Raw genomic sequence first — 24951 nt, forward strand, 5'->3', positions numbered from 1 at the left:
CTTGGCAAAACTCTATTAGCCTTTGCCCTGCTTCATTCCGTGCTCCAAGGCCAAACTTGCCTGTTACTCCAGGTGTTTGTTGACTTCCTACTTTTGCATTCCAGTCCCCTATAATGAAAAGGACATCTTTTTTGGGTGTTTGTTCTAAAAGGTCTTGTAGATCTTCATAGAACTGTTCAACCTCGGCTTCTTCAGCATTACTGGTTGGGGCATAGGCTTGGATTACTGTGATATTGAATGGTTTGCCTTGGAAACGAACAGAGATCATTCTGTCATTTTTGAGATTGCATCCAAGTACAGCATTTCGGACTCTTTTGTTGACCATTATGGCTACTCCATTTCTGTGGGATTCCTGCCCACAGTAGTAGATATCATGGTCATCTGAGTTAAATTCACCCATCCAGTCCATTTTAGTTCACTGATTCCTAGGATGTCTACATTCACTCTTGCCATCTCCTGTTTGACCACTTCCAATTTGCCTTGATTTATGGACCTAACATTCCAGGTTCCTATGCAATATTGCTCTTTGCGGCATCAGACCTTGCTTCTATCACCAGTCACATCCACAACTGGGATAGATGAGAGTAAAAAGAATGTTTTCAGAAGAAAACCACTTACCGTGTGACTTGCAGCCATGTGTTTTAGGAGACCAGGAAAACTATAATCAGTGTTTCAATTGCCTTGGATCAAGGCAATTCCAAGGATTAACAGCAGGCTCTGATGACCAGCAAAGACCATTCACAGGCATGAATTTTTTAAATTATGTGAGAAGTTATCCTTTTCCTTGTTTAGTAAAAGGAGACATCAGTGGTGTAGTGGTAAAGAATCCGCCTTCCAATGCAGTAGAGAGGGTTCAGTCCCTGGGTCTGGAAGATTCTCTGCAGAAGGAAATGGCAACCCACTCCAGTATTCTTGCTTGGTAAATCTCATGGACAGAGGATCCTGGTGGGCTATAGTCTGTGGGGTCACTATGAGCACAGAATTCATTTAGCACGTACCATCGTCTTTCTTCTGTTCTAAAGGTAATCTCCCAAGTAGATGTCCTTACTGAGAAGAAAATTCCTTGATAAAATGAATGAGTGTTTCCATTCAACTGGCATTTAGATTTCTTTTTTTATTTACCAAGGCTAACTAATGACTTGGTAAAATTAGTCCCATATTAATAATTAGTCCTAGTAGAATAATCTAGTCATTTTGAAACCGATTCATCTGGATTTCATCTATATATAAATTTATGTAACAGAAAGTGACAGCTTCTTCTTCTACCACAATTATTATCCCCTGGAAGTAATCATGTCTGAGGGTTTGGTGTGTATCTTTACATTTTCTTTCTCTCTCTCAGTGAATACATACATCATTCATTCATTCATTAAAAAAAAATACTTATTGAGATCCTATTATGAATCAAGTATTATTTTAGGTGGTTCAGATACAGCAGTGACTAGTCCCTGCCCTCATGGAACTTAAATACTTTTTTTATTATCAAGAGATAATAATGCAGTAAGATATTCTGTAGGCAGATGTTCTTACACTCACTCAGCAGTACATCGTATGCACTTACCCACATCAGTTCTTAGAGCCACACATGTTCTTTTCTTTTTTCTTTTTCATTTATAGTCTTGAAGTAGTCTGTGCTCACCATCTAGACAATTTCACTTTTCCAGTCATATCTCAGCTTACAAAAGTCTGGCCTTCTTCCCACACCATTCTACTAAACTATTATTTAACAGGTCACACATGCTCGTGAAATCCAGTGGCCCTGCTCATTCTCACCTTCTTTGGCTCTTCTCCAGTATGGAATGCTATGGCTCTGTGAAACGGGCGACTCTAACTCCCCTCTACTACTCTAGATCACACAGTAGCTGTTTCATCTCAGACTTTCCCCGGTGCTCCTTGCTTTAATTCTAAATATTGGCATTCCTTGGCTCTCAGTCTCTATTCTGTCTTTAGATGGTGTCATGCGCTGTGGCGAATTCACCTGTGACCTAAATGCTGCTGCTGCTGCTAAGTCACTTCAGTCGTGTCCGACTCTGTGTGACCCCATAGAAGGAAGCCCACCAGGCTCACCCGTCCCTGGGATTCTCCAGGCAAGAACATTGGAGTGGGTTGCCATTTCCTTCTCCAGTGCATGAAAGTGAAAAGTGAAAGTGAAGTCACTCAGTCGTGTCCGACCTTTAGCAACCCCACGGACTGCAGCCTACCAGGCTCCTCCGTCCATGGGATTTTCCAGGCAAGAGTACTGGAGTGGCTTCCCATTGCTAATGAGTCTCAAATCTTTGTTGTTTCATCCTGTAAACTTCCAGATGGTACCTTACACGTGCCTCCAACATGATGCAGAGCAGGATTCACCATCTTCCCACTCATTCCTGCTCCTCTTCCAGGATTTCTTAGTGCAAGAAGCTTCTTTTCCCTCAGCCAACCTGACCAGACATTCTGGGCTCGTTCTCAACATTCCGTCTCGATGCTTCTCACATATGGCCTGTAACCCTATTAAAAGTCCCTCTTTATAATCTCAAATCTTCTTCTCTCATTCTGTCTGTTACCCATCTTCATTTTGACTATCAACGTTTATCTCTTCAGTCACTTCAGTTCAGTTCAGTCGCTCAGTCATGTCCGACTCTTTGCGACCCCATGAATCACAGCACACCAGGCCTCCCTGTCCATCACCAACTTCTGGAGTTCACTCAAACTCATGTCCATCGAGTTGGTGATGCCATCCATCCATCTCATTCTCTGTCGTCCCCTTCTCCTCCCGCCCCCAATCCCTCCCAGCATCAGAGTCTTTTCCAGTGAGTCAACTCATCGCATGAGGTGGCCAAAGTATTGCAGTTTCAGCTTTAGCATCAGTCCTTCCAATGACCACCCAGGATTGATCTCCTTTAGAATGGACTGGTTGGATCTCCTTGCAGTACAAGGGACTCTCAAGAGTCTTCTCCAGCACGATAGTTCAAAAGCATCGATTCTTTGGCGCTCAGCTTTCTTCACAGTCCAACTCTCACATCCATACATGACCACGGGAAAAACCATAGCCTTGATTAGACAGACTTTGGTTGGCAAAGTAATGCTATCTAGGTTGGTCATAACTTTCCTTCCAAGGAGTAAGCGTCTTTTAATTTCATGGCTGCAATCAGCATCTGCAGTGATTTTGGAGCCCAAAAATAAAGTCTGACACTGTTTCCACTGTCACCCCATCTATTTCCCATGAAGTGATGGGACCAGATGCCATGATCTTCGTTTTCTGAATATTGAGCTTCAAGCCAACCTTTTCACTCTCCTCTTTCACTTTCATCAAGAGGCTTTTTAGTTCCTTTTCACTTTCTGCCATAAGGGTGGTGTCATCTGCATATCTGAGGTTATTGATATTTCTCCCAGCAATCTTGATTCATTAGATTAGTACAAATCCCCTTGCTTAAGTCCTGTTCCATTCTAATGCATTCTTCACACTACAACCAGAGTGCTTTTTATGATGCAAAACTGATTATTATGTTATTCTCTTTTCAGAAACATTTCTCTGGATTCCTGTGAGCACTCCATTAAGTACAAAAGCCTTCACAGAGCTGTAGGCTATAGAACCACTCTCTGGAATTCGGAACTTACTTGTCTGTATACTGTTATCTCGTGCCAATTTGTCTGAATCTGTGTACTCAGAGCACCAAACTGTCTCCCTTTTTGTACTTTGTTTTTTTTTGGTTTGTTTGTTTTCAGTTTTATTTATTTATTTATCTTTTTATATCTTTTTTCTTTTTTATTATTTTTTTAGGAGGCTAATTATTTTACAATATTATATTAGTTGGTTTTGCCATATATTGACATGAATCCACCCCAGGTGTACATGAGTTACCCCTCCTAAACCCCCCTCCCACCTCCCTCCTCCCTTTATCCTCCCTCTGGGTCATCCCCGCACACCAGCCCCGAGCATCCTGTAACATGCATCGACCCTGAACTGGTAATTCGTTTCACATATGACAACATACATGTTTCAATGCCATTCTCCCAAATCATCCCACCCTCACCCTCTCCCACAGAGTCCCAAAGACTGAGCTATACATCTGTGTCTCTTTTGCTGTCTCGTACTTTACAATATTGTATTGGTTTTGCCATACATTGACATGAATCTGCCCCGGGTGTACATGTGTTCTGCATCCTGAGCCCCCTCCCACCTCCCTCCCCATCCCATCCCTCTGGGTCATCGCAGTGCACCTCTGTCTTATGCATCGCAGAGCCCCAAGCACTCTGTCTTATGCATCGAACCTGGACTGGCAATCTGTTTCACATATGCTAATTTACATGTTTGAATGCCATTCTCCCATATCATCCTGCCCTCGCCCTCTCCCACAGAGTCCAAAAGACTGTTCTATACATCTGTGTCTCTTTTGCTGTCTTGCATACAGGGTTATTGTTACCATCTTTCTAAATTCCATATATGAGTTAGTATACTGTATTGGTGTTTTTCTTTTTGGCTTACTTCATTCTGTATGATAGGCTCCAGTTTCATCCACCTCATTAGAACTGATTCAAATGTATTCTTTTTAATGGCTGAGTAATATTCCATTGTGTACCACAACTTTCTTATTCATTTGTTTGCTGATGGACATCTAGGTTGCTTCCATGTCCTGGCTTTTGTAAACAGTGCTATGATGAACATTGGGGTACATGTGTCTCTTTCAATTCTGGTTTCCTCAGTGTGTATGCCCAGCAATGGGACTGCTGGGTCATATGGCAGTTCTATTTCCAGTTTTTTGAGGAATCTCCACACTGTTCTCCATAGTGGCTGTACTAGTTTGCATTCCCACCAACAGTGTAAGAGAGTTCCCTTCTCTCCACACCCTCTCCAGCATTTATTGCATGTAGACTTTTGGATAGCAGCCATTCTGACTGGTGTGAAATGGTATCTCATTGTGGATTTGATTTGCATTTCTCTGATTATGAGGGATGTTGAGCATCTTTTCATGTGTCTGTTAGCCATCTGTATGTCTCCTTTGGAGAAATGTCTGTTTAGTTCTTTGGCCCATTTTTTGATTATGTCGTTTATTTTTCTGGAATAGAGCTGCAGGAATTGCTTGTATATTTTTGAGATTAATTATTTGTCCATTGCTTCATTTGCTATTATTTTCTCCCATTCTGAAGTCTGTCTTTTCACCTTGCTTATAGTTTTCTTTGCTGTGCAGAAGCTTTTAATTTTAATTAGGTCCCATTTGTTTATTTTTGCTTTTATTTCCAATATTCTGGGACAAAATTCAACATCCATTTATGATAAAAAAAAAACCCTCCAGAAAGCAGGAATAGAAGGAACATACCTCAACATAATAAAAGCTATATATGACAAACCCACAGCAAACATTATCCTCAATGGTGAAAAATTGAAAGCATTTCCCCTAAAGTCAGGAACTAGATAAGGGTGCCCACTCTCACCACTACTTTTCAACATAGTTTTGGAAGTTTTGGCCACAGCAATCAGAGCAGAAAAAGAAATAAAAGGAATCCAGATTGGAAAAGAAGAAGTAAAACTCTCACTGTTTGCAGATGACATGATCCTCTACTTAGAAAACCCTAAAGACTCCGCCAGAAATTTACTAGAGCTAATCAATGAATATAGTAAAGTTGCAAGATATAAAATCAACACACAGAAATCCCTTGCATTCCTATACACTAACAATGAGAAAACAAAGAAATTAAGGAAGCAATTCCATTCACCATTGCAACGAAAAGAATAAAATACTTAGGAATATATCTACCTAAAGAAACAAAAGACCTATATATAGAAAACTATAAAACACTGGTGAAAGAAATCAAAGAGGACACAAATAGATGGTGAAATATACCCTGTTGATGGATCGGAAGAATCAATATAGTGAAAATGAGTATACTTCCCATTTTGTATTTGAATGTCATGCTTCTCCTGCTGAAACTCTCTCTTTACCTTCCTTTCAGCCCTTTACCTGGATGGCTCCTCCTCCCTCAAGAATCATCTGAGTCATGTTCCTTTGTGAAACTGCTTTTGTCCATGTTGCTACATTTTAAATATCTGTCCTTTTCCCAAACTCACCCAGATACTCCTATGATTACACTCAGATCTAACCTAGTTTCTTCTAGGAACCAGGACCCTGCTGTGAGTACCCAGAGAATGCTGTGGTTGTGTTTGTTGTAGCTTTTACTCCAGTCGTGATCATTGTTATCTGTAGCTTATGTAGACTGAATTCCTTGAGAGCAGGACCCATCTTGTTCAGCTTTGTCATCCCCAAAATTAGCGATGTCTGACTCATGGTGGGTAGAAGAGTGGTAAATAAGTAATTCATCTAAACTATGCCGCATAAATGAGTGGATGTTTGTCCATGAGATGAAAGACAAGGCACAGACTTGGTATGACACCCCTCCCCCACCCTCACCCTCCACCTAAACAATGAAATTAGCACCTATAAATAGTTATACTTTTGAGACAAAAAAAAAGGATGCCACTTGGAAGAAAGTAATAAAGGAACACCTTTCAGAATATGGAAAATAAGTTATATGTTTCTAAGATACATATCTGTGTGATGTTTGATTTGTAAACTGTTCCCTTCAATTACTTACTGCACTATTGGCTGCTTTTGTACCCTGTAACCATCCTGGACTTTAGAATCTGCGTGAAACTATTAGGATTCATTTCTTTCATCGTTGTACTTGTAAGGCTCCATTAAATGTGTAACTGGATTAAAATAATAATATTAGATTATTATTTTAAAATTAGACACTTTTTAGAAAAGAGAATTAAAAAATTACTGCTACTACCAGCACTCAATCATATAAATTAATGTTCTAAAAAATTACAAAACTCTTCATGTATTCTAATGCCATGCTGAAAGGTCCACTTAGCTCTTTTCTTTTAAGTTGGCGGAAAGTGAGAATGGTGATTGTAGATTTAAGGAGACTTGGCATCAGCTCTAGTTTTACTATTGTTCATATGAAATTTTCTTCACATGGTAGCCAGATGGAGGCAAATAAAGTCCACTAAATTTCAAAAGTAGTGTTTTTTTTAGCAAATATGATTACAGTGTCTATTCAGAATACATTATGTCTTTTAATCTAACTTTATATTGTTCAAAAGAAGTTAAATACATATTGATACATTGTGGAAACTTCTGTCAGTTGTCTGTACATAATATAAACTTGGTTTTGTAAACCTGCTTTGAGCTTATATGGAATTCTTTATGGAAACACTAAGCTGCAGTCCTTGACCCATGAATTTTTCTAGAAGGAGCCTTAAGTGTCATTTAGTACTTCTTTTCCAGTTCAGGTGTGCCTTTTATAGTATCTTTGGTGGATTTTTTTGGTGTTTGTTTCTTTTCTTTCTTAGAATTTTTTCTTTCCACTTTGAGTTGAAATCTGCCTCCTTGTACTGTTACCCATTAGTCCCAACTATATACTACAGAAACAGAGACCAGACGGTCCATCTCCCATTCACTAGGTTCTGAAAGCCACAAATCTAGAAGTCATTCTTGATTTTTCTTCCTTTGTCCTTGCATCATCCTTCCCTCACTGATCTAGCCCTAAAAGTTCTAAGTCTAAAGCATACATTTGATCTATCCACTTCCATTTTTACTGCCACTAGATGGTAGTCCAAGCTACCATCATCTTTGACCCAAACTACTTCAGTAGCCTTAAAAAACTCTGTGTTTTTGCTTTCCATCTGTCTACAGTCTCCTGTCTCTACCAGTGATCTGCAGATGCAGTCCTGACACCCAAGAGCAATGCAGGATAATTCATTAGAGTGTAAGAAGAAATGCCAGAAATTCTATTTATATTTATTTTTACCACAGCTAACTTAATTTCTATTTTGTATAATTTCTATAATTATTATAATTAATAAAATAGTACAGTGTATATACTTGAGCTCGTATTTTTCTTTTTTGCTTTCTGTTAAATTCATAGTCTGATAGATTCAACTTTTCAGAGTTATTTACATGGTCATATGTAACTAACATGTGGGCAGTTGATTTTTTTTTTCAATTAATTTGTAATGCCTTTTGTTTAGATTTTCTTACTTTTTAAAAATTTTGAAACCATCTTGTACTTACAGAACATCTTCAAGTAGAGCACAACATAAATAACTTTCTTTTCCTGAACCATTTGAGAGTTAATTGCTGACCATCATATCCAGTACTTTTTGTGTATGTCCTACAAAGATAGTTACCCACATTATCCAAAAAACAGCTATCAAGAACAGGAAGACACTATTATTCACATTTGGTTTTCAGACTGCATTTAGGTTTTGCCAGTTCTGCAACCATGCTCTTATTGTGACCATTCCAGTTCAGAATCACACATTTCATTTATTCACCATGACTCCTCAGTCTCTTTCGAATTGGAAGTTTCTTAGTCCTTGTTTGCCTTATATAATCTTGACACTTTTTTTGTAGAATGTCCCTCAGTTTGGTTTTCCCTGATGTTACTGAGGATTGGATTCAGATCATGTACTTTCGAGTAGAACACTGTAGAATCAATGCTATGTTCTTCTCATTGCATCTTATCTGGTAGCACATGATGTTGATTTGTCCCGATTACTGATGATGTTAACTTTGATCATTTGATTAATGTGTTATTTGAGCACTTCCACTGTGTGGTTACTCTTTTCCATATATACAGTTAATAAGTGTCTGTGGAGAGGTACTTTTATATCACATTACATATCAAACTTTTCCTATTTACTTATTCATATTAGTATGAATTCAAGGTTTCCTGATCTATTCTGTGGGTGTAATTTATTACTGTCACTGTTTATTTTGGTGCTTGCATTGTCCCAGAGTAGGCCCATTAAGACTCCCTTAATTTAGGATTCTACATCTTTTTGATATATTCCCTATCAGTCTTTAAGCCCGTCCTTAACTTTCTATGTATATGTCATTGTATTTGTTTCAACAACAATTCAGGTCACTTAGATTACTTTGAGTCTTCATTATCCACTTTTAACTATTCCTCCTAGATAATAAACGTGTCTTCTATTTCTTTATTCAAATTATAGATAATAATAATCTATGAGTTGAAGCCAAAGAAAGGGTCCAGTTGTGCTGTTTCAGAAACTACCTTCCAGACTGGGAATTCTCAACCAGTTAGTTAATGTTAATCAATGTGCTATTTTGTAATTTTTTTGAAGAATTATCTGATTGGTCTTCCAGTTGGTTGTTGCCAAGTCAGTGTCACTGACAAGCCAAAAACTGTCAAGAACTTCCTTAGATCCCAGCCATCTCCTTCCTGAAAAAAGAAAAGTTGTTAACATTCCGTGCTGTTCTTCATGACTGATGGTGCTGATTCCACCCAATCCCAGGGTTCAGAGAACTCATACCTTCATTGCTAGTAGGATCGTTACTTACAACCGACTCAGCTCTGGGAGTAGGGGGAGAAACAAAGCAAAACAAATTAATCCAAACTTTACATGGGTCTAACTGTAGCTGGATGGCATCACCGACCTGATGGACATGAGTTTGAGTGAACTCCAGGAGTTGGTGATGGACAGGGAGGCCTGGCGTGCTGTGATTCATGGGGTCGCAGAGAGTCGGACACGACTGAGCGACTGAACTGAACTGAACTGAACTGTAGCTGTGAGTATACCCTAGAAAGTTTCCACAGCCCACAGTCTGGATTCCAGTACATAACTCAAAACTTACAGCTATAAAACTTAGGAAAACCCCTAAATTACTCTGAGTTTCAGTGTTCTTTTATTGTTGTTGTTGTTAGTTGGAATTAATAAATGGAACCCCCCTGCCTGTTCCACACAATTGTGGAAAGCAGAGAAGATCATGTTAATGAAAATTTTCTCTTTGCAATTAACTGATATGAAAGAATAAGATCATTATTATTGTGAATATGCAGGGCTGTCATCCAGTTGATTTTCCATTATTTTATAAAGAAAAAATCAAGGGCAGATTTTTCAAATGCCTATCATTTTCCTGGGACTTCCCTGGTGGCTCAGTGGTAAAGAATTCACCTGCCAAGCAGGAGACGCAGGTTTGATCCTCAGTCGGGAAGGTCCCCTGGAGAAGGAAAGGGCAACCCACTCCAGTATTCTTGCCTGGGAAATCCCATGGACAGAGAAGCCTGGTGGGCTACAGTCCAGGGGGTTGCAAAAGAGTCAGACACAACGTAGCGACTAAACAACAACAAAATCATATTCCTAAGCTATTTTCTTAATTCTCCTCCTTTTTAAAAAGAAAATAAAGCTAACATGGCAGGACTTTTCTCTTTGACCCTACCTAATTTGCTTTAAATTTAAAGTCATGCTCAAAATTCTCCAAGCCAGGCTTCAGCAGTATGTAAACCGTGAACTCCCAGATGTTCAAGCAGGTTTTAGAAAAGGCAGAGGCACCAGAGATCAAATTGCCAACATCCGCTGGATCATGGAGAAAGCAAGAGAGTTTCAGAAAAACATCTATTTCTGCTTCACTGACTATGCCAAAGCCTTTGACTGTGTCGATCACAATAAACTGTGGAACATTCTGAAAGAGATGGGAATCCCAGACCACCTGATCTGCCTCTTGAGAAACCTGTATGCAGGTCAGGAAGCAACTGTTAGAACTGGACATGGAACAACAGACTGGTTCCAAATAGGAAAAGGTGTACGTCAAGGTTGTATATTGTCACCTTGCTTATTTAACTTCTATGCAGAGTACATCATGAGGAACGCTGGGCTGGAAGAAGCACAAGCTGGAATCAAGATTACTGGGAGAAATATCAATAACCTCAGATATGCAGATGACACCACCCTTATGGCAGAAAGTGAAGAGGAACTCAAAAGCCTCTTGATGAAAGTGAAAGAGGAGAGTGAAAAGGTTGGCTTGAAGCTCAACATTCAGAAAACAAAGATCATGGCATCTGGTCCCATCACTTCATGGGAAATAGATGGAAAAACAGTGGAAACAGTGTCAGACTTTTTTTGGGGGGCTCCAAAATCACTGCAGATGCTGATTGAAGCCATGACATTAAAAGACGCTTACTCCTTGGAAGGAAAGTTATGACCAACCTTGATAGTATATTAAAAAGCAGAGACATTACTTTGCCAACCAAGGTCCGTCTAGTCAAGGCAATGGTTTTTCCCGTGGTCGTGTATGGATGTGAGAGTTGGACTGTGAAGAAGGCTGATCGCCGAAGAATCGATGCTTTTGAACTGTGGTGTTGGAGAAGACTCTTGAGAGTCCCTTATACTGCAAGGAGATCCAACCAGTCCATTCTAGAGGAGATCAATCCTGGATGTTCATTGGAGGGACTGATGCTAAAGCTGAAACTGCAATACTTTGGCCACCTCATGCGACTAGTTGACTCACTGGAAAAGACTCTGATGCTGGGAAAGGTTGGGGGCGGGAGGAGAAGGGGACGACGGAGAATGAGATGGCTGGATGGCATCACCGACTCTGTGGACATGAGTTTGAGTGTACTCCGGGAGTTGGTGATGGACAGGGAGGCCTGGCGTGCTGTGGTTCATGGGGTCGGGAGAGTCGAACACGACTGAGCGACTGAAATGAACTGAACTGAACTGAACTGAATTTGCTTTAAAAGAAAAATGCTCAAAAATTATCTACTTAAAAATACGTTCTCAAGTTTTTCTAGGATCAGCATAATCCTCACTATTTGGTTTATAAATTCTTCCTATCTTTAATTAGAAAGTTAGTCTCATAATCCTGATTTAATATGACCTCACTCCGTGACTAACGAGTCTTGCGTTGATAGGAATCTGATTCTGGTTCCTTTTTGGGAATAAGTTCGGCAGGATAAAGGCATGGAAAGACAGATGTTTGAAATCTCTGGTTCTAAGGTTTTTTAGTGATTCTCAACTCATTGTTTATCCTGGGAACCTTAAAGTAATTTCCCTCACAGAAATAGGATTATTTTATTACTGCTTCTGCAGCTGATTCATGTTTTTTTATAATTCATTGGTCTTCAGGAATTGAGACTTTATGTTGTTTCATTTTAATTTTTAAAGTCCATTTATCATCTCTGAAACCTTTTTGTTTCCTTGGTTCTGGCTATACTTGGAGTCATGTTGATTTTTGTGATCATGCCGAAACAACTTGGCCTAGGAGAGATAGGCCTTCTTTCTTCAGCCTGTGTCCCATGTACATGCACATGCTCTTTGGTGCATTTAAGTGTTTAAAGTTGAATAAATGAAGAAGCTTAAAAAAAAAAAAATTAGAAAGTTAGATTAACTTCTCAAGACTGACAGTATCTTTCCTCTGCTCCTTGATTTTTTAAGAAGTGCTGGACTTAACTCTTGAGGAGACAGGAAAAGTGTCCAGCTTAGCCTGTGTTGTTCAGGAACCCATGTCACAGCCTGGTAAAGCAGGTTGGAGGCGGTGGGGGGAAGTCTCTGTATCTCTATTCTCCCATCTATAAAATGAACTTAAACAATCCTACTTCTCACTGTTGTAAGGAGGACTAAACACAAAAAGCATGTGAAAGGTCTGTCAGTTATGAAACTTGAAAGACACATGTTAGCAGCATGATTCAGAACTCTGGGTTAATAATAGTAAAACTTATCATTTATTGAATGCACGCTCCTTATCAGATTCTATGCTCTCTTTCAGGACTACAGCAATCCAATATATATTATTATCCCTGTTTTACAGATGAAGAAATGGAGGATCGGGGGGGGTTAGTACTGCTCAAAGTCACACGGCTAATAAGCAGTTGAACAAATTCAAACCCTGATTTCTCTGACTCCCAAAACAAGACATACCCTTAACCCCTGCATCTAATGCTGCATCAAACATCTATTTGGTCCCAGAGTCTTGAACTCATTTAAGCAGGAGCTTCCCTGAAAGTCCTCTCTGTTAGGAGCTGCTGCCAAACCTTTATATTGTTGATTCTAAATTTTCCAATATGAAAACCATTCTACGCTGGAGAAGACAGAAACCACACAGTTGATTAATAGCTCTGTACTCCCTTCTGTGTCTGCCAACACTGTACCATCTTCTGAAAGCAGCAGACCTCTTGCCTACTCTTTTTGTGTGAACAGTTTCTTTATTTTACACTCTTCAAAAGCCTCAATTCTCTTTGCCTTTAGTACTAGGTGCAAAAGTGTCCAGTTTTAATTAGAAAGACTTCAGTTGGTTAGCTGTTCAATGAATTGAATAGATACTCCGGCCAACTACACTTTCTACATAAGACAATTAGCAACCCATGGCCACAAATCCTTCCCCACAGTCTCACAACATACAGATTTCTCCTTTTTAAATATCCTCAATGTTTATGTTGATAGGTGTTACCAATTTGTCATGTACTTATACAAAAATTAGTGGTTTTAGAACTTAATGTTTTAGATCTTGAACTGGATCAGAAACTCTCAAGAGCAGTTAATACTTTATGAATTTAGGACTAAATTATATTTATTAAAACCTTGTTTCTTTGGAGTTCATTACTGTATTCATTGTGAACTTCAACAGCTAAATGATAAGCAGAGTAGACGGGGCCCAAATGAATGCTGCCTGGACATTACTACAGCTTCTATAAACCTTCAGCCTGTTACTGTAATTGACACTTTGAAAGAGCTCACAGTTGCATTATACTATCATTTGAACATTTAAGAATAAACTAGTCAATCCAAGGCATATATAACATGTTGGACTTTAAGGTTCAATTGATTTTTTTAAATTATTTTTTATCTCAATATAACTCTTTGTAATTTGATTCCAGGAATATTTTTATTTTTACACTAACCCTTTTTGCAAACTTTGTTTTCTCAGAATGTCTATATTTCCTATTCAAAAATTGTTTTGAACTTATATAATAAAACTATAGAATTAGTCCTTTTTTAAGATGGTGTGAACTAGTGGGCATATCTTGACCCAATTGAAAATTCATACACTTATGTGATAATAATCATTCTCTGAGGGGGATAAAAGCCCTTGGCAAACATCGTTAGGAAGAGAAAAATGCCAGAAATCAACATATATTTAATTTTAATGTATAGAAAGGTTACCTCAATTTCTTACACTAAATTGTAAGTGAATGTAATTTTCTTAAAAAGAGACAGTGGGAAACATATGAAAGGATTCATTTCCTACTGTTTTTGGAAAAATGTAATCTTTCCTTAGCACTAGCTAAAACACTTTCTAAAATGGCTTTTCAGCAACAATATATTGTGATTCAGAGATGTTCTGTTTCTCCCTACAGAGATTTAACAGGTTTTGACAAACAGGAGATTTTTATATAATTTTATATGTATTTTTAGTACTTTCAAATCAACTTGAAATAAATTATTCAGAAAAATGATTTAGGAGATAATGTGAGGTCTTTAGACCAAAAACAACAGTAACAACAACAGCATATTACCAAACCAAACTTGAGTCCCTTTACCTGGCTTCAGTAAAGCCAATCTACTCATCCTGGGTTGTGGTGAAGGAAAAGTGTTTATTGCAGGGCCCCAAGCAAGCAGTCCAGGCAACTAATGCTCAAAAGACCCAAACTCCAAGATGAACATTCTTCTGATTGGTTGATGGTGATGTAATCAGGAATCAACATCTTCAACTTTCTGGTTCCAACTGGTCTGGGTTCTTTGTGCTTGTGGTCAGCATATAGTTAACTTCTTCCACCTGGTGGGAATTTCAGAATCTACAAAATAGCTAAAAGATAAAGCTCAGAATATTATTTATGGCCACTGAGGAGAAACTAAAGTTCTTTGACTTTGTTTAATGGCTAAGTTATTATTTTTTCATGCTTGAATGTTTTCCTTTGTTTCGCATTTTCTCAATTCTTTGATTAAATATATTCTTTGGAATTCGGGGAAGGCCTAGAAGGGTATAGTTTTCCTACAAACAAGAAGCAGGAGAGGACATGGAAGTGTGGGAGTGGTGGGGAAGGGAGCATGGTCTGTCCTGAGAAGGTCCCATAGGATCCTTGTTGTTGTTATTTTTGTCACTAAGTCATGTCTGACAGCATATCAGGGCCTTTTCCAGTGAATGGCCTTTTCACATCAGGTGGCTAAAGTATTGTACCTTCAGCATCAATCCTTCCAGTTATATTCAGGGTTGATTTCCTTTAGGATTGACTGGTCTGATCTCTCTGCTGTCCAAGGCAATCTCAAGAGTCTTCTCCAGCACCACAGTTCGAAAGCATCAATTCTTCGGCACTCAGCCTTCTTGATGATCCAGCTCTCACATTCATACATGACTACTAGAAAAACCATAGCTTTGACTGTATGGACCTTTGTTGGAAAAGTGATGTCTCTGCTTTTTAATACACTGTCTGGATTTGTCATAGCTTTCCTTTCAAGGAGTGAGCATCTTTTAATTTCATGGCTGCAGTCACTGTCCACAGTGATTTTGGAGCCCAAAAAATAAAGTCTGTCACTGTTTCCATTGCTTCCCCATCTATTAACCATGAAGTGATGGGACCAGATCCATGATCTTAGTTTATTGAATGTTGTGTTTTAAGCCAGCTTTTTTGCTTTCTTCTTTCACCCTCATCAAAATGTTCTTAGTACCTCTTTGCCTTCTGCCATTAGAATAGTATTATTTGTATATCTGAGATTGTTGATATTTCTCTCTTCAATCTTGATTCCAGCTTGTAATTCATTCAGCCTGGCATTTTCATGAGGTACTCTGCACATAAGTTAAATAAGCAGGGTGACAAGCCTTGTCATACTACTTTCCCAATTTTGAACCAGTCCGTTGTCCTATGTCCATGTCTAATTGTTGCTTCTTGACCTGCATACAGGTTTCTTAAGAGACAGGTAAGATGGTCTGGTATTCTCATCTCTTTAAGAATTTTCCACAGTTTGTTCTGATGCATACAATCAAAGGCTTTAGTGTAGTCAGTGAAGCACATTTTTTTTTTCTGGAATTCTCTTGCTTTTTCTGTGATCCAAAGGATTTTGGCAAGTTAATCTCTGGTTCCTCTGCCTTTTCTAAATCCACCTTGTACATCTAGAAGTTCTCCATTCATGTACTGCTGAAGCCTAGCTTGAAAAATTTTGAGCATTGCCTTCAGCAAGTGAAATGAGCACACCTGTATGGTAGGATCCCCAGAATCCTGCTTGGTTACAAACACTCTGAAATTTATATTCTTTCCTTGATAATGTTAGTTTGGTGCATCATGTAATTAATCGAATGATTAAAGTTTATTCAAATTAATTCTGTTATAAGAACTTTAAAAAGACTTTGAAACAAGTAATGAAATCTTAGTTTCAAAAGTACTGATTTAAAGTGAAAATGCATTTCAAATGTTAAATGTGTAGCTAATTATGGAAGGACTTTTGGGTCAATAGGAGAAATACTGAATTGATCATATTTTATTTGGGGTAGCATTTATCTTCATAGAAACATCATTTAATAGAAGACCCATTGTTTTCTGTGGACTCTCTCTTTAAGCCTGTACTGACACATTTTTTTCACTCTTGTTAGGTATCAGATACACACCGGACTTCAACATTCTATCATAAGACCTACCCAGCCCAACTGCTTACCTCTGGACAATGCAACCCTACCTCAGAAGCTGAAGGAGGTTGGATATTCAACACATATGGTTGGAAAATGGCACTTGGGTTTTTATAGAAAAGAATGTATGCCCACCAAGAGAGGATTTGATACCTTTTTTGGTTCCCTCTTGGGAAGTGGCGACTACTATACACACTACAAATGTGACAGTCCCAGGATGTGTGGCTATGACTTGTACGAAAATGACAATGCTGCCTGGGACTACGACAACGGCATATACTCCACACAGATGTACACTCAGAGAGTGCAGCAGATCTTAGCTTCCCATGACCCCAGAAAGCCTATATTTTTATACATTGCCTACCAAGCTGTACACTCTCCACTGCAAGCCCCTGGAAGGTATTTTGAACACTACAGATCCATTGTCAACATAAACAGACGCAGGTATGCGGCCATGCTTTCCTGCTTAGACGAAGCAATTAATAATGTGACCCTGGCTCTAAAGACGTACGGTTTCTACAACAACAGCATTATCATATACTCTTCGGATAACGGTGGTCAGCCCACAGCAGGAGGAAGCAACTGGCCCCTCAGGGGTAGCAAAGGAACCTACTGGGAAGGAGGGATCCGGGCTGTTGGCTTCGTGCACAGCCCACTCCTGAAAAACAAGGGCACCGTGTGCAAGGAGCTCGTGCACATCACTGACTGGTACCCCACTCTGATTTCACTGGCTGAAGGGCAGATTGATGAGAACATTCAACTGGATGGCTATGATGTCTGGGAGACAATAAGCGAAGGCCTTCGTTCTCCCCGTGTAGACATTTTGCACAACATTGACCCCATTTATACCAAGGCGAAAAACGGCTCTTGGGCTGCAGGCTATGGGATCTGGAACACCGCCATTCAGTCCGCTATCAGGGTGCAGCACTGGAAACTGCTCACAGGAAACCCGGGATACAGTGACTGGGTGCCCCCCCAGTCTTTCAGCAACCTGGGGCCAAACCGGTGGCACAGTGAGCGAATTACCTTGTCAACGGGCAAAAGCGTGTGGCTGTTCAACATCACAGCCGACCCCTACGAGAGAGTGGACCTTTCCAATAGGTATCCCGGGATCGTAAAACAGCTCCTCCGGAGGCTCTCCCAGTTCAACAAAACCGCGGTGCCTGTCAGGTACCCCCCCAAAGACCCCAGAAGTAACCCTCGGCTCAACGGAGGAGTCTGGGGGCCATGGTATAAAGAGGAAAGCAAGAAACAGAAGCCAAGCAAAAAGAAGGCTGAGAAAAAGCAGAAGAAAAGTAAGACGAAGAAGAAACAGCAGAAAGAGCGCTCGTTTCCAAACTGCCATTCAGGGATTTCTCGTGGATAAGTACAAATTTTTTTCCTGTCTTCAGTTCAGTTCAGTTCAGTTCAGCAGCTCAGTCGTGTCTGACTCTTTGCAACCCCATGGACTGCAGCACGCCAGGCTTCCCTGTCCATCACCAACTCCCAGTGCCTACTCAAACTCATGTCCATTGAGTCGGTGATGCCATCCAACCAGCTCATCCTCTGTCGTCCCCTTCTCTTCCTGCCTTCAATCTTGCCCAGCATCAGGGTCTTTTCAAATGAGTCAGTTCTTTGCAACAGGTGGCCAAAGCATTGGAGTTTCAGCTTCAGCATCACACCTTCCAATGAATATTCAGGACTGATTTCCTTTAGGATGGACTGGTTGGATCTCTTTGCTGTCAAAGGGACTCTCAAGAGTCTTCTCCAACACCACAGTTCAAAAGCATCCATTCTTAAGTGCTCATCTTTCTTTATAGTCCCAACTCTCACATTCATCCATACATGACTACTGGAAAAACCATAGCTTTGACTAGACGGATCTTTGTTGGATCCGTTGGATTTTTGTTGGATCTTTGTTGGATTTTTCCTCTCTGGTTAAATGTAAATCATTGCCAAGTTTTCCACCAGTTTCTAGGTGAACCAGCAAAGTTGACTCTGTAGGATCCCTGCCATCAGCATCAGACAGTTTTCGTATTGTGCTACTCCAGAGACTTCTGCCAGCTGGAAAATTTGTTCTCAGTGCCAAAGGTGCTACTCTTGGGAGCCGTGCTTAAAGCAGAATGGAGATGTTTGTTTCTCTTGCTCCTTTATAAAAGGTGGTCAGTGATGAGTTCAGCTGTCATGCTTCAGTCAGTTGACCAAATACTATGTTTTAAATTATAACATTAAACTTTAACCACAATTAATGGACATGCTAGTTTAATGGAAGTTACAGGGTAGAATGATTAAAAACCACCTTTGATAAGTCTAGTCAAAAGTTGCATCACCTCAAAGGCCTTGAAAAATGCTTTTTTCTTAGTGAATTTTTGTATTTCTGTCACAGGACACTTGGGTTTTTAAAATGGATTCTATTTCATACATCATTTCCTTTCCTGTGAAAATAAGCTGTTCTTCTCACATGTGAACAGCTTGCACCTCACTTTATCATGCATGAGAGAATGGCAAATAAGAATGTTTCAGCACACTGCCAAAACGTGAATGTAACTATTTTCTAAACACTTTAATAGAATGATGTTTCAACACAAAGTACATAATTTATTTTTACAGAAAAAATGTTATTTTGTTTTCATAAAAAGTTATACAAATGAATTTTAATTATTTTATTTTATTTTCTACATACCATTAGAAGAATTTTATTTCATATTGTCAAGATTATCAAGCACTGTAATACTATAAATTAATAGTGTGTGAATTTGTAGAATATAAAAATTAAAAAATGATAAACATCATTGTTCAACCATTATTGTGAATGTAAGAAGATGAATATATTCCTTACAAATTGCTTGGAAATTCAGTGTTTGTATAGAATTGAGAGACAACTTTATTGTTTCTATCATAAACACTTTATTTATGTATCTTAATTATTAAAATGACATATTTTTTAGCACCAGAAAATTGTGTGGCTTTTCTGATTTAATGTCTCTATAGAATTACATTAGTCATTTTAACAAACAAAAGTCTTTACAAATAGGCAAATGAAAGTATGATTTGCTAACAAACATAGTAACATAAAATGGATTTTGCAAATAGGCGGTGTTTATACCTGGGGACTTCCCTGGTAGCTCAGACGGTAAAGTGTCTGTATGCAATGTGGGAGACCTGGGTTCGATCCCTGGGGTGGGAAGATCCCCTGGAGAAGGAAATGGCAATCCACTCCAGTACTGTTGCCTGGAAAATCCCATGGACAGAGGAGCCTGGTAGGCTATAGTCAGTGGGGTCGCAAAGAGTCGGACACGACTGAGCGACTTCACTTTCACTTTCACTGCATGGAGAAGAGTGTTCTCTTTTTAATAAATAAGATTTATAATGACCTTACTCTTATACCACATGAACATGGTGGGAAGATACAGAGAAGTGAAAATATGGATCCTCCCTAGAGTGGTTGAACATCTAGTTTGAAACTCACACATGCAGACATCATGAGGCAGATTAAAGGAGCACGCTCTGTAATGAAGTTTAGCCTGAGTGATCAGGGAGGAAAAGATGCTGTGGTCCCTGTCCACCCTGGGGTTGTCTTTAAGGTGCTTTCTCCTTATACTGCCTGTAAGTCTCAAGGTGTTTACACTTGAACAATCTAGAGTTACAACCATGATGGGTGATATTACAACTGTGATTAAAGAAATGTAAGCAAATGTTTTGTTTCTTGAGGTAACAATGGAATTTTACTCAGCCATAAAAAAATGAAATAATGCCATTTGCAACAACATGGACAAACCTAGGGATTGTCATACTGAGCGAAGTGCATTAGAGAAAGACAAATATCATATCATATTGCTTACATATGGAATCTTAAAGCATGGTACAAATGAACTTATTACAAAACAGAAATAGAGTCACAGATGTAGGGAAAAACTTAGGGTTACCAAGGGGGAAAGAGTGAGGGGAGGGGTAAATTGGACAATTGGGATTGACATATATACACTACTATATAGAAAATAGATAACCAGCGAGGACCTACTGTATAGCAGAGGGAACTCTACTCAATACTTTGTAATGACCTATATGGGGGAAAAGATCGAAAAAAGAACAGATATATGTTTCTGTATAATTGATTCACTTTGCTGTACAGCAGAAACTAACATAACTTTGTAAAACAATTGTACTCCAATAAAAATCAATTTTAAAAAGAAATGTATGAGGTGATGTTGTTTTAATGTCACTAACTCATGTCTGACTCTTTGAGACCCAATGGACTGTAGCCCGCCAGGCTCCTCTGTCCATGGAATTTCCCAGGCAAGAATACTAGAGTTTCTTGCCATTCCTTCTCCATGGGATCTTCCCAACCCAGGGATCGAACCTGTGCCTCTTGCAGTTCCTGCATCGGCAGGCAGATTCTTTACCACTGAGCTGCCTGGAAAGCCCCTGAGTTGGTATGGTTAGTTTAGTTCATCACTCAGTCGTGTCCAACTCTTTCTGACCCCATGGACTGCAGCATGCCAGGCTTCCCTGTCCATCACCAACTCCCAGAGCTTACTCAAACTCACATTCATTGAGTCGGTGATGCCATCCAACCATCTCATCTTCTGTCATTCCCTTCTCCTCCCACCTTCAATCTTTCCCAGCATCAGGGTCTTTTCAAATGAGTCAGTTCTTTGCATCAAGTGGCCAAAGTATCAGAGTTTCAGCTTCAGCATCAGTCCTTGCAGTCCAAGGGACTCTCAAGGTGGTATGGTAGCATACTATTAAATGTGTTTATGTCAGAATTCAAAGGACAGCTTCTGACAGTGTATGGAAATCTATACAGGAATTGTTAGACTTACCCAAATTACTAAAATGGACAATAATACAACTTTTAAAATTTTTAATTTTTCATTACTAGAATATATTCATTTCACTATGTAGAATAAAGTTCTATTTCTTGAGTTTGTGCTTTGTCGACTGTATATTCAAATAAGTCTTAAAAATCAAAGGCAGACTGTCAGTGTTTTCCTTTCTTAGTGGCACATAAATTAATGAGTTATCTTAAAATAGATGATATAACATCAAAGATAGAGTTATTATTACATTAAAAAAGAGTTCTGAGAAAAAACAAGTTTGGGAAATGCGAAGTTAAACAAGGTTAAAAGGGTCTACAATTTGTGTAGACTTTCTTACAGTTTTTAAAATCCTAGCTTGCCTTGTAAACCTCTAACAGAAGGCAATTTTTATATAATGTTTTCTAATTTACTTCACCATAAAACCCTTGTCTATATAGCAACTTACATAGGACTAGGCAAAGTGTGAAACAGACTTTGGAAATTTTTAGTGTAAGCATAGAATTTCTAGAAGTCCTGAGCAAGACATAAAGGAGCAAAGAGGCAAATTAGGATCATAAAAATTGTTCACATTTGAGGCCAATGGGTATTATGTAATATGGTGGGACTTTAAATTGTCTATAAATGACCATAACTTTCTCAATGAAAATAAAACCCACAGTTTTCTACCTGGAAATGATTTCAAGGATGTTCACTCTTTTTTTTAACTAACTTTTACTGGAGTGTAGTTGCTTTAAAATGTTGTGGTAGTTTCTACTGTACAGCAGTGAATCATCCACACATACACATATATCCCCTCCCTTTTGGACTTCCTGTTGGTTCAGGTCCCACAGTGCATTAAATAGAATTGCCTGTGCTATACAGGATATTCTCATTAGTTACCTATTTTAACATAGTATCAATAGTGTTTGCATGTCAATCCCAGTCCCCCAATTCCTCCCACTCTGCCCTTTCCCCCTTGGTATCCATATATTTGTTCTTTATCATCTCTACCATTTTTCTGGATTCCACAAGTTCACTATATTTTTAGAAAGTACCCATCCCCACACGTGACTCTGGGCAGGTTGTGATTTAGGAGAAGTCTATGTCTTGCCCTTAAGAAACTAAAATCTAATATAGTAGTCATGTATAAATGATGAACAGAAATGTTTCCAAAATGCTTCAACAAATCACTAGGTGTTTCAGGATATGCAGGGAGAAAAATACTGTGCACTTGACTTCTACGCTGTAAGCATTAAAACTATGCTCGTATGGGGCATTTATTTGCAGGTGTCATTTTCCTGAACTCTGATTCTCAGGTTGTATTTCTAGAGTCACCTGTGGCTTTTCCAAGTGTAAATGGCACCTCTTTAAAACCTCTGATCCTTTTATTAGGATAACAAAGGAAAATCCTGGACTGAAATATAAGTATCCCTCTGGCTTTGTCAGAAAATGGTGGATGTGGCTTAAGTGTATTGTATAGGAAAGGATCTGAATCATTTTATTTAAATGAAAAAACAAAACTCAGTGGTAAGTTTCAATCATTGAAAGAATCCACACCAGGACTGTCAAGTCTTGTTTCATTTACATACTTTTCTCTCACTTTTCCCTTTTAAAAATCTTAAGAATAGAAGAGAAGCTGTCCCTTTGACATTTAGATGAGTAGATGGTATGTTGTGGCATTTGATATTCCAAGGTACAGGAATTTGGCATCAGGATTAGTTTCTTTAGCATTTTACTCCTAGGATTCTTGGGTACGTACATTGTGAATTTGTCAGTAGCCATCAGAATGTGTGTTATTGGCAGGAATAAACTGGCTTGCTAAAAGTAGCAAACAGAATTCTTGTGTCAGAAGTTAAGAACTTCATTGTTTGCTTTTAGTGAAATCACTTACTAAAATTCATTCATGCAACAAGTATTTATTAAATCCTACTGCCTGCTTGTTAGCCAATATTCTTGGTGCTTGAGATTCCTCAGTGAACAAAATGGGTAAAAATTCTTATTGCTTGTGCAGGTGACTGTCTAGCCCAGAAACACAGATAATAAATAATAAACATAACTAATAAATCAATTACATTCTACATAAAGTAGTGTGAAAAAGAAAGAGTAGACCAGGATAGGGGGAGGAATTATTTAACACAGGGTGTATCCATCCATTTATTCAACACTTGGTAAGTGCCACACCTAAAGATACACACTGGGATATGGTGACAAGCAACACAGGGCAGAGTCCCTGTCTTCAGGTAGTGTATGTCTGTTCTCCTGGGAGACACAGCATCAGTCAAATAAACACCATCCTCTCCTCCACTCTCTTCCCCTACTTGCTCTTTCAGCATAGACTTATAACCCTTTAATATAGTTCATACTTTACTTACAGATTTTATTTCTTCTCTAGCTCCTCCCACTAGCTTATCAGCTTCTTTAGAGAAGTAGTTTATGTCTACTCTCCATCTGTATGGCCAGTATGTAAAACAATGCCTGGCTCCTAGTCAACATTCAATATAGATCTATCTTTTTGAGTGAATTGATAAAATAATCACACACACACACAAAAAAAAAACCACATCAACTACATTTCCTTGGGTTTCCACTTCCATTGTTGTGTAGGAATTTCACCGTTGAAAAACAGAACTAATCATCCCTAATACTCTAATACCATTCCTCACAATAATAGCAATGATGTAAAATGCAAAAATGTCTAGTATTAGAGAAAACTAACTTGATAATGTATAGTTACAGGAACAAAATGGTACAGCAAAAACCAAGCAAAAAATCACACAAAATTGAGAGTAAATTTTATCTTTATTATCAAACAGGATAAAGCATAATTATTGTAATACTACTTTGAAAATAACAGAATACAGCAGTGTAAATGAGAGTTTTCAGAAGGGAGAAGTGGGGACTTAAATTATGAATAATTTTTGTAGCAAGCCATAAAAGAGAAAATATAAATAGCGAATAAACCTTTGTTTCTTCATAGAATTATGAAGTAAAATGGACTATATCTCACATCCTTGGGTATCTTATTAAGAAACTCTCCAGTTTGGCAGAGGGAGAACTGTGCTTCTTTAAAGGTAAGGTTTTCTTAAGTATTTTATTGGTTGTAGCATCTCTGTGAAGTCCATTGATTCACTGATTAGATATGACAACATGAAACACACGACACCCAGTGTTGTCCTTGGGAATTAGGCAAACTTGAACACGTTTACTTACCTTTCCATTTTATACCTATGATTAGAAATTTCCTTCCCCTCTCAAACTGTCTACAATCCTATACTATTTTTTTTCAATTGGGTTATGCAAAGAGTCGGACGTGACTGAGCGACTAAACTGAACTGAACTGATGCAACTTTGAATAAAATCAACCTTAACTGAAAAGGTGTAAGAAAATAACAAATACTCATTAAAAATATCTATGTATTCACTCTTTGCAGAAATCCTTTAGCTTTCTCCACTTATTAGTGGAGAAAGTGAAAGTGTGAGTCGCTCAGTGGTTTCCGACTCTGCAGCCCCATGAACCGTACCCACCAGGCTCCTCTATCCATGGAATTCTCCAAGCAAGAATACTGGAGTGGGTTGCTATTCCCTTTTCCAGGGGATCTTCCTGACCCAGGGATTGAACCCAGGTCCCCACACTGCAGGGCAGATTCTTTACCATCTGAGCCACCAGAATCAAATAGAAATAAAATTTATCTTTCAGAATAAACACCCCCAAAAAATTTTCAACATGACAAATTAATTTCTCTGGTAACAATACTTTAAGAATTGACGTCTCT

At 38.7% G+C, this 24951-nt stretch overlaps 1 protein-coding gene across 1 annotated transcript in view; it reads left to right on the forward strand.

Moving 5' to 3' along the window:
• ARSJ (arylsulfatase family member J) overlaps positions 1 to 20543 on the forward strand; it is a 92553-nt gene extending 72010 nt beyond the window's left edge. Inside the window, exon 2 of the mRNA XM_055434500.2 lies at positions 16368 to 20543. Within this exon, the coding sequence (XP_055290475.2) occupies positions 16368 to 17766 (1399 nt within the window). The 3' untranslated portion in view covers positions 17767 to 20543. The remainder of the gene's footprint in view (positions 1 to 16367) is intronic.
• Positions 20544 to 24951: the final 4408 nt, after the last annotated feature.

Source organism: Moschus berezovskii, chromosome 5 (assembly GCF_049115385.1).
Source record: "Moschus berezovskii isolate FMDL1 chromosome 5, NW_MosBer_1.0, whole genome shotgun sequence".
Classification (NCBI taxonomy): Eukaryota; Metazoa; Chordata; class Mammalia; order Artiodactyla; family Moschidae; genus Moschus; species Moschus berezovskii.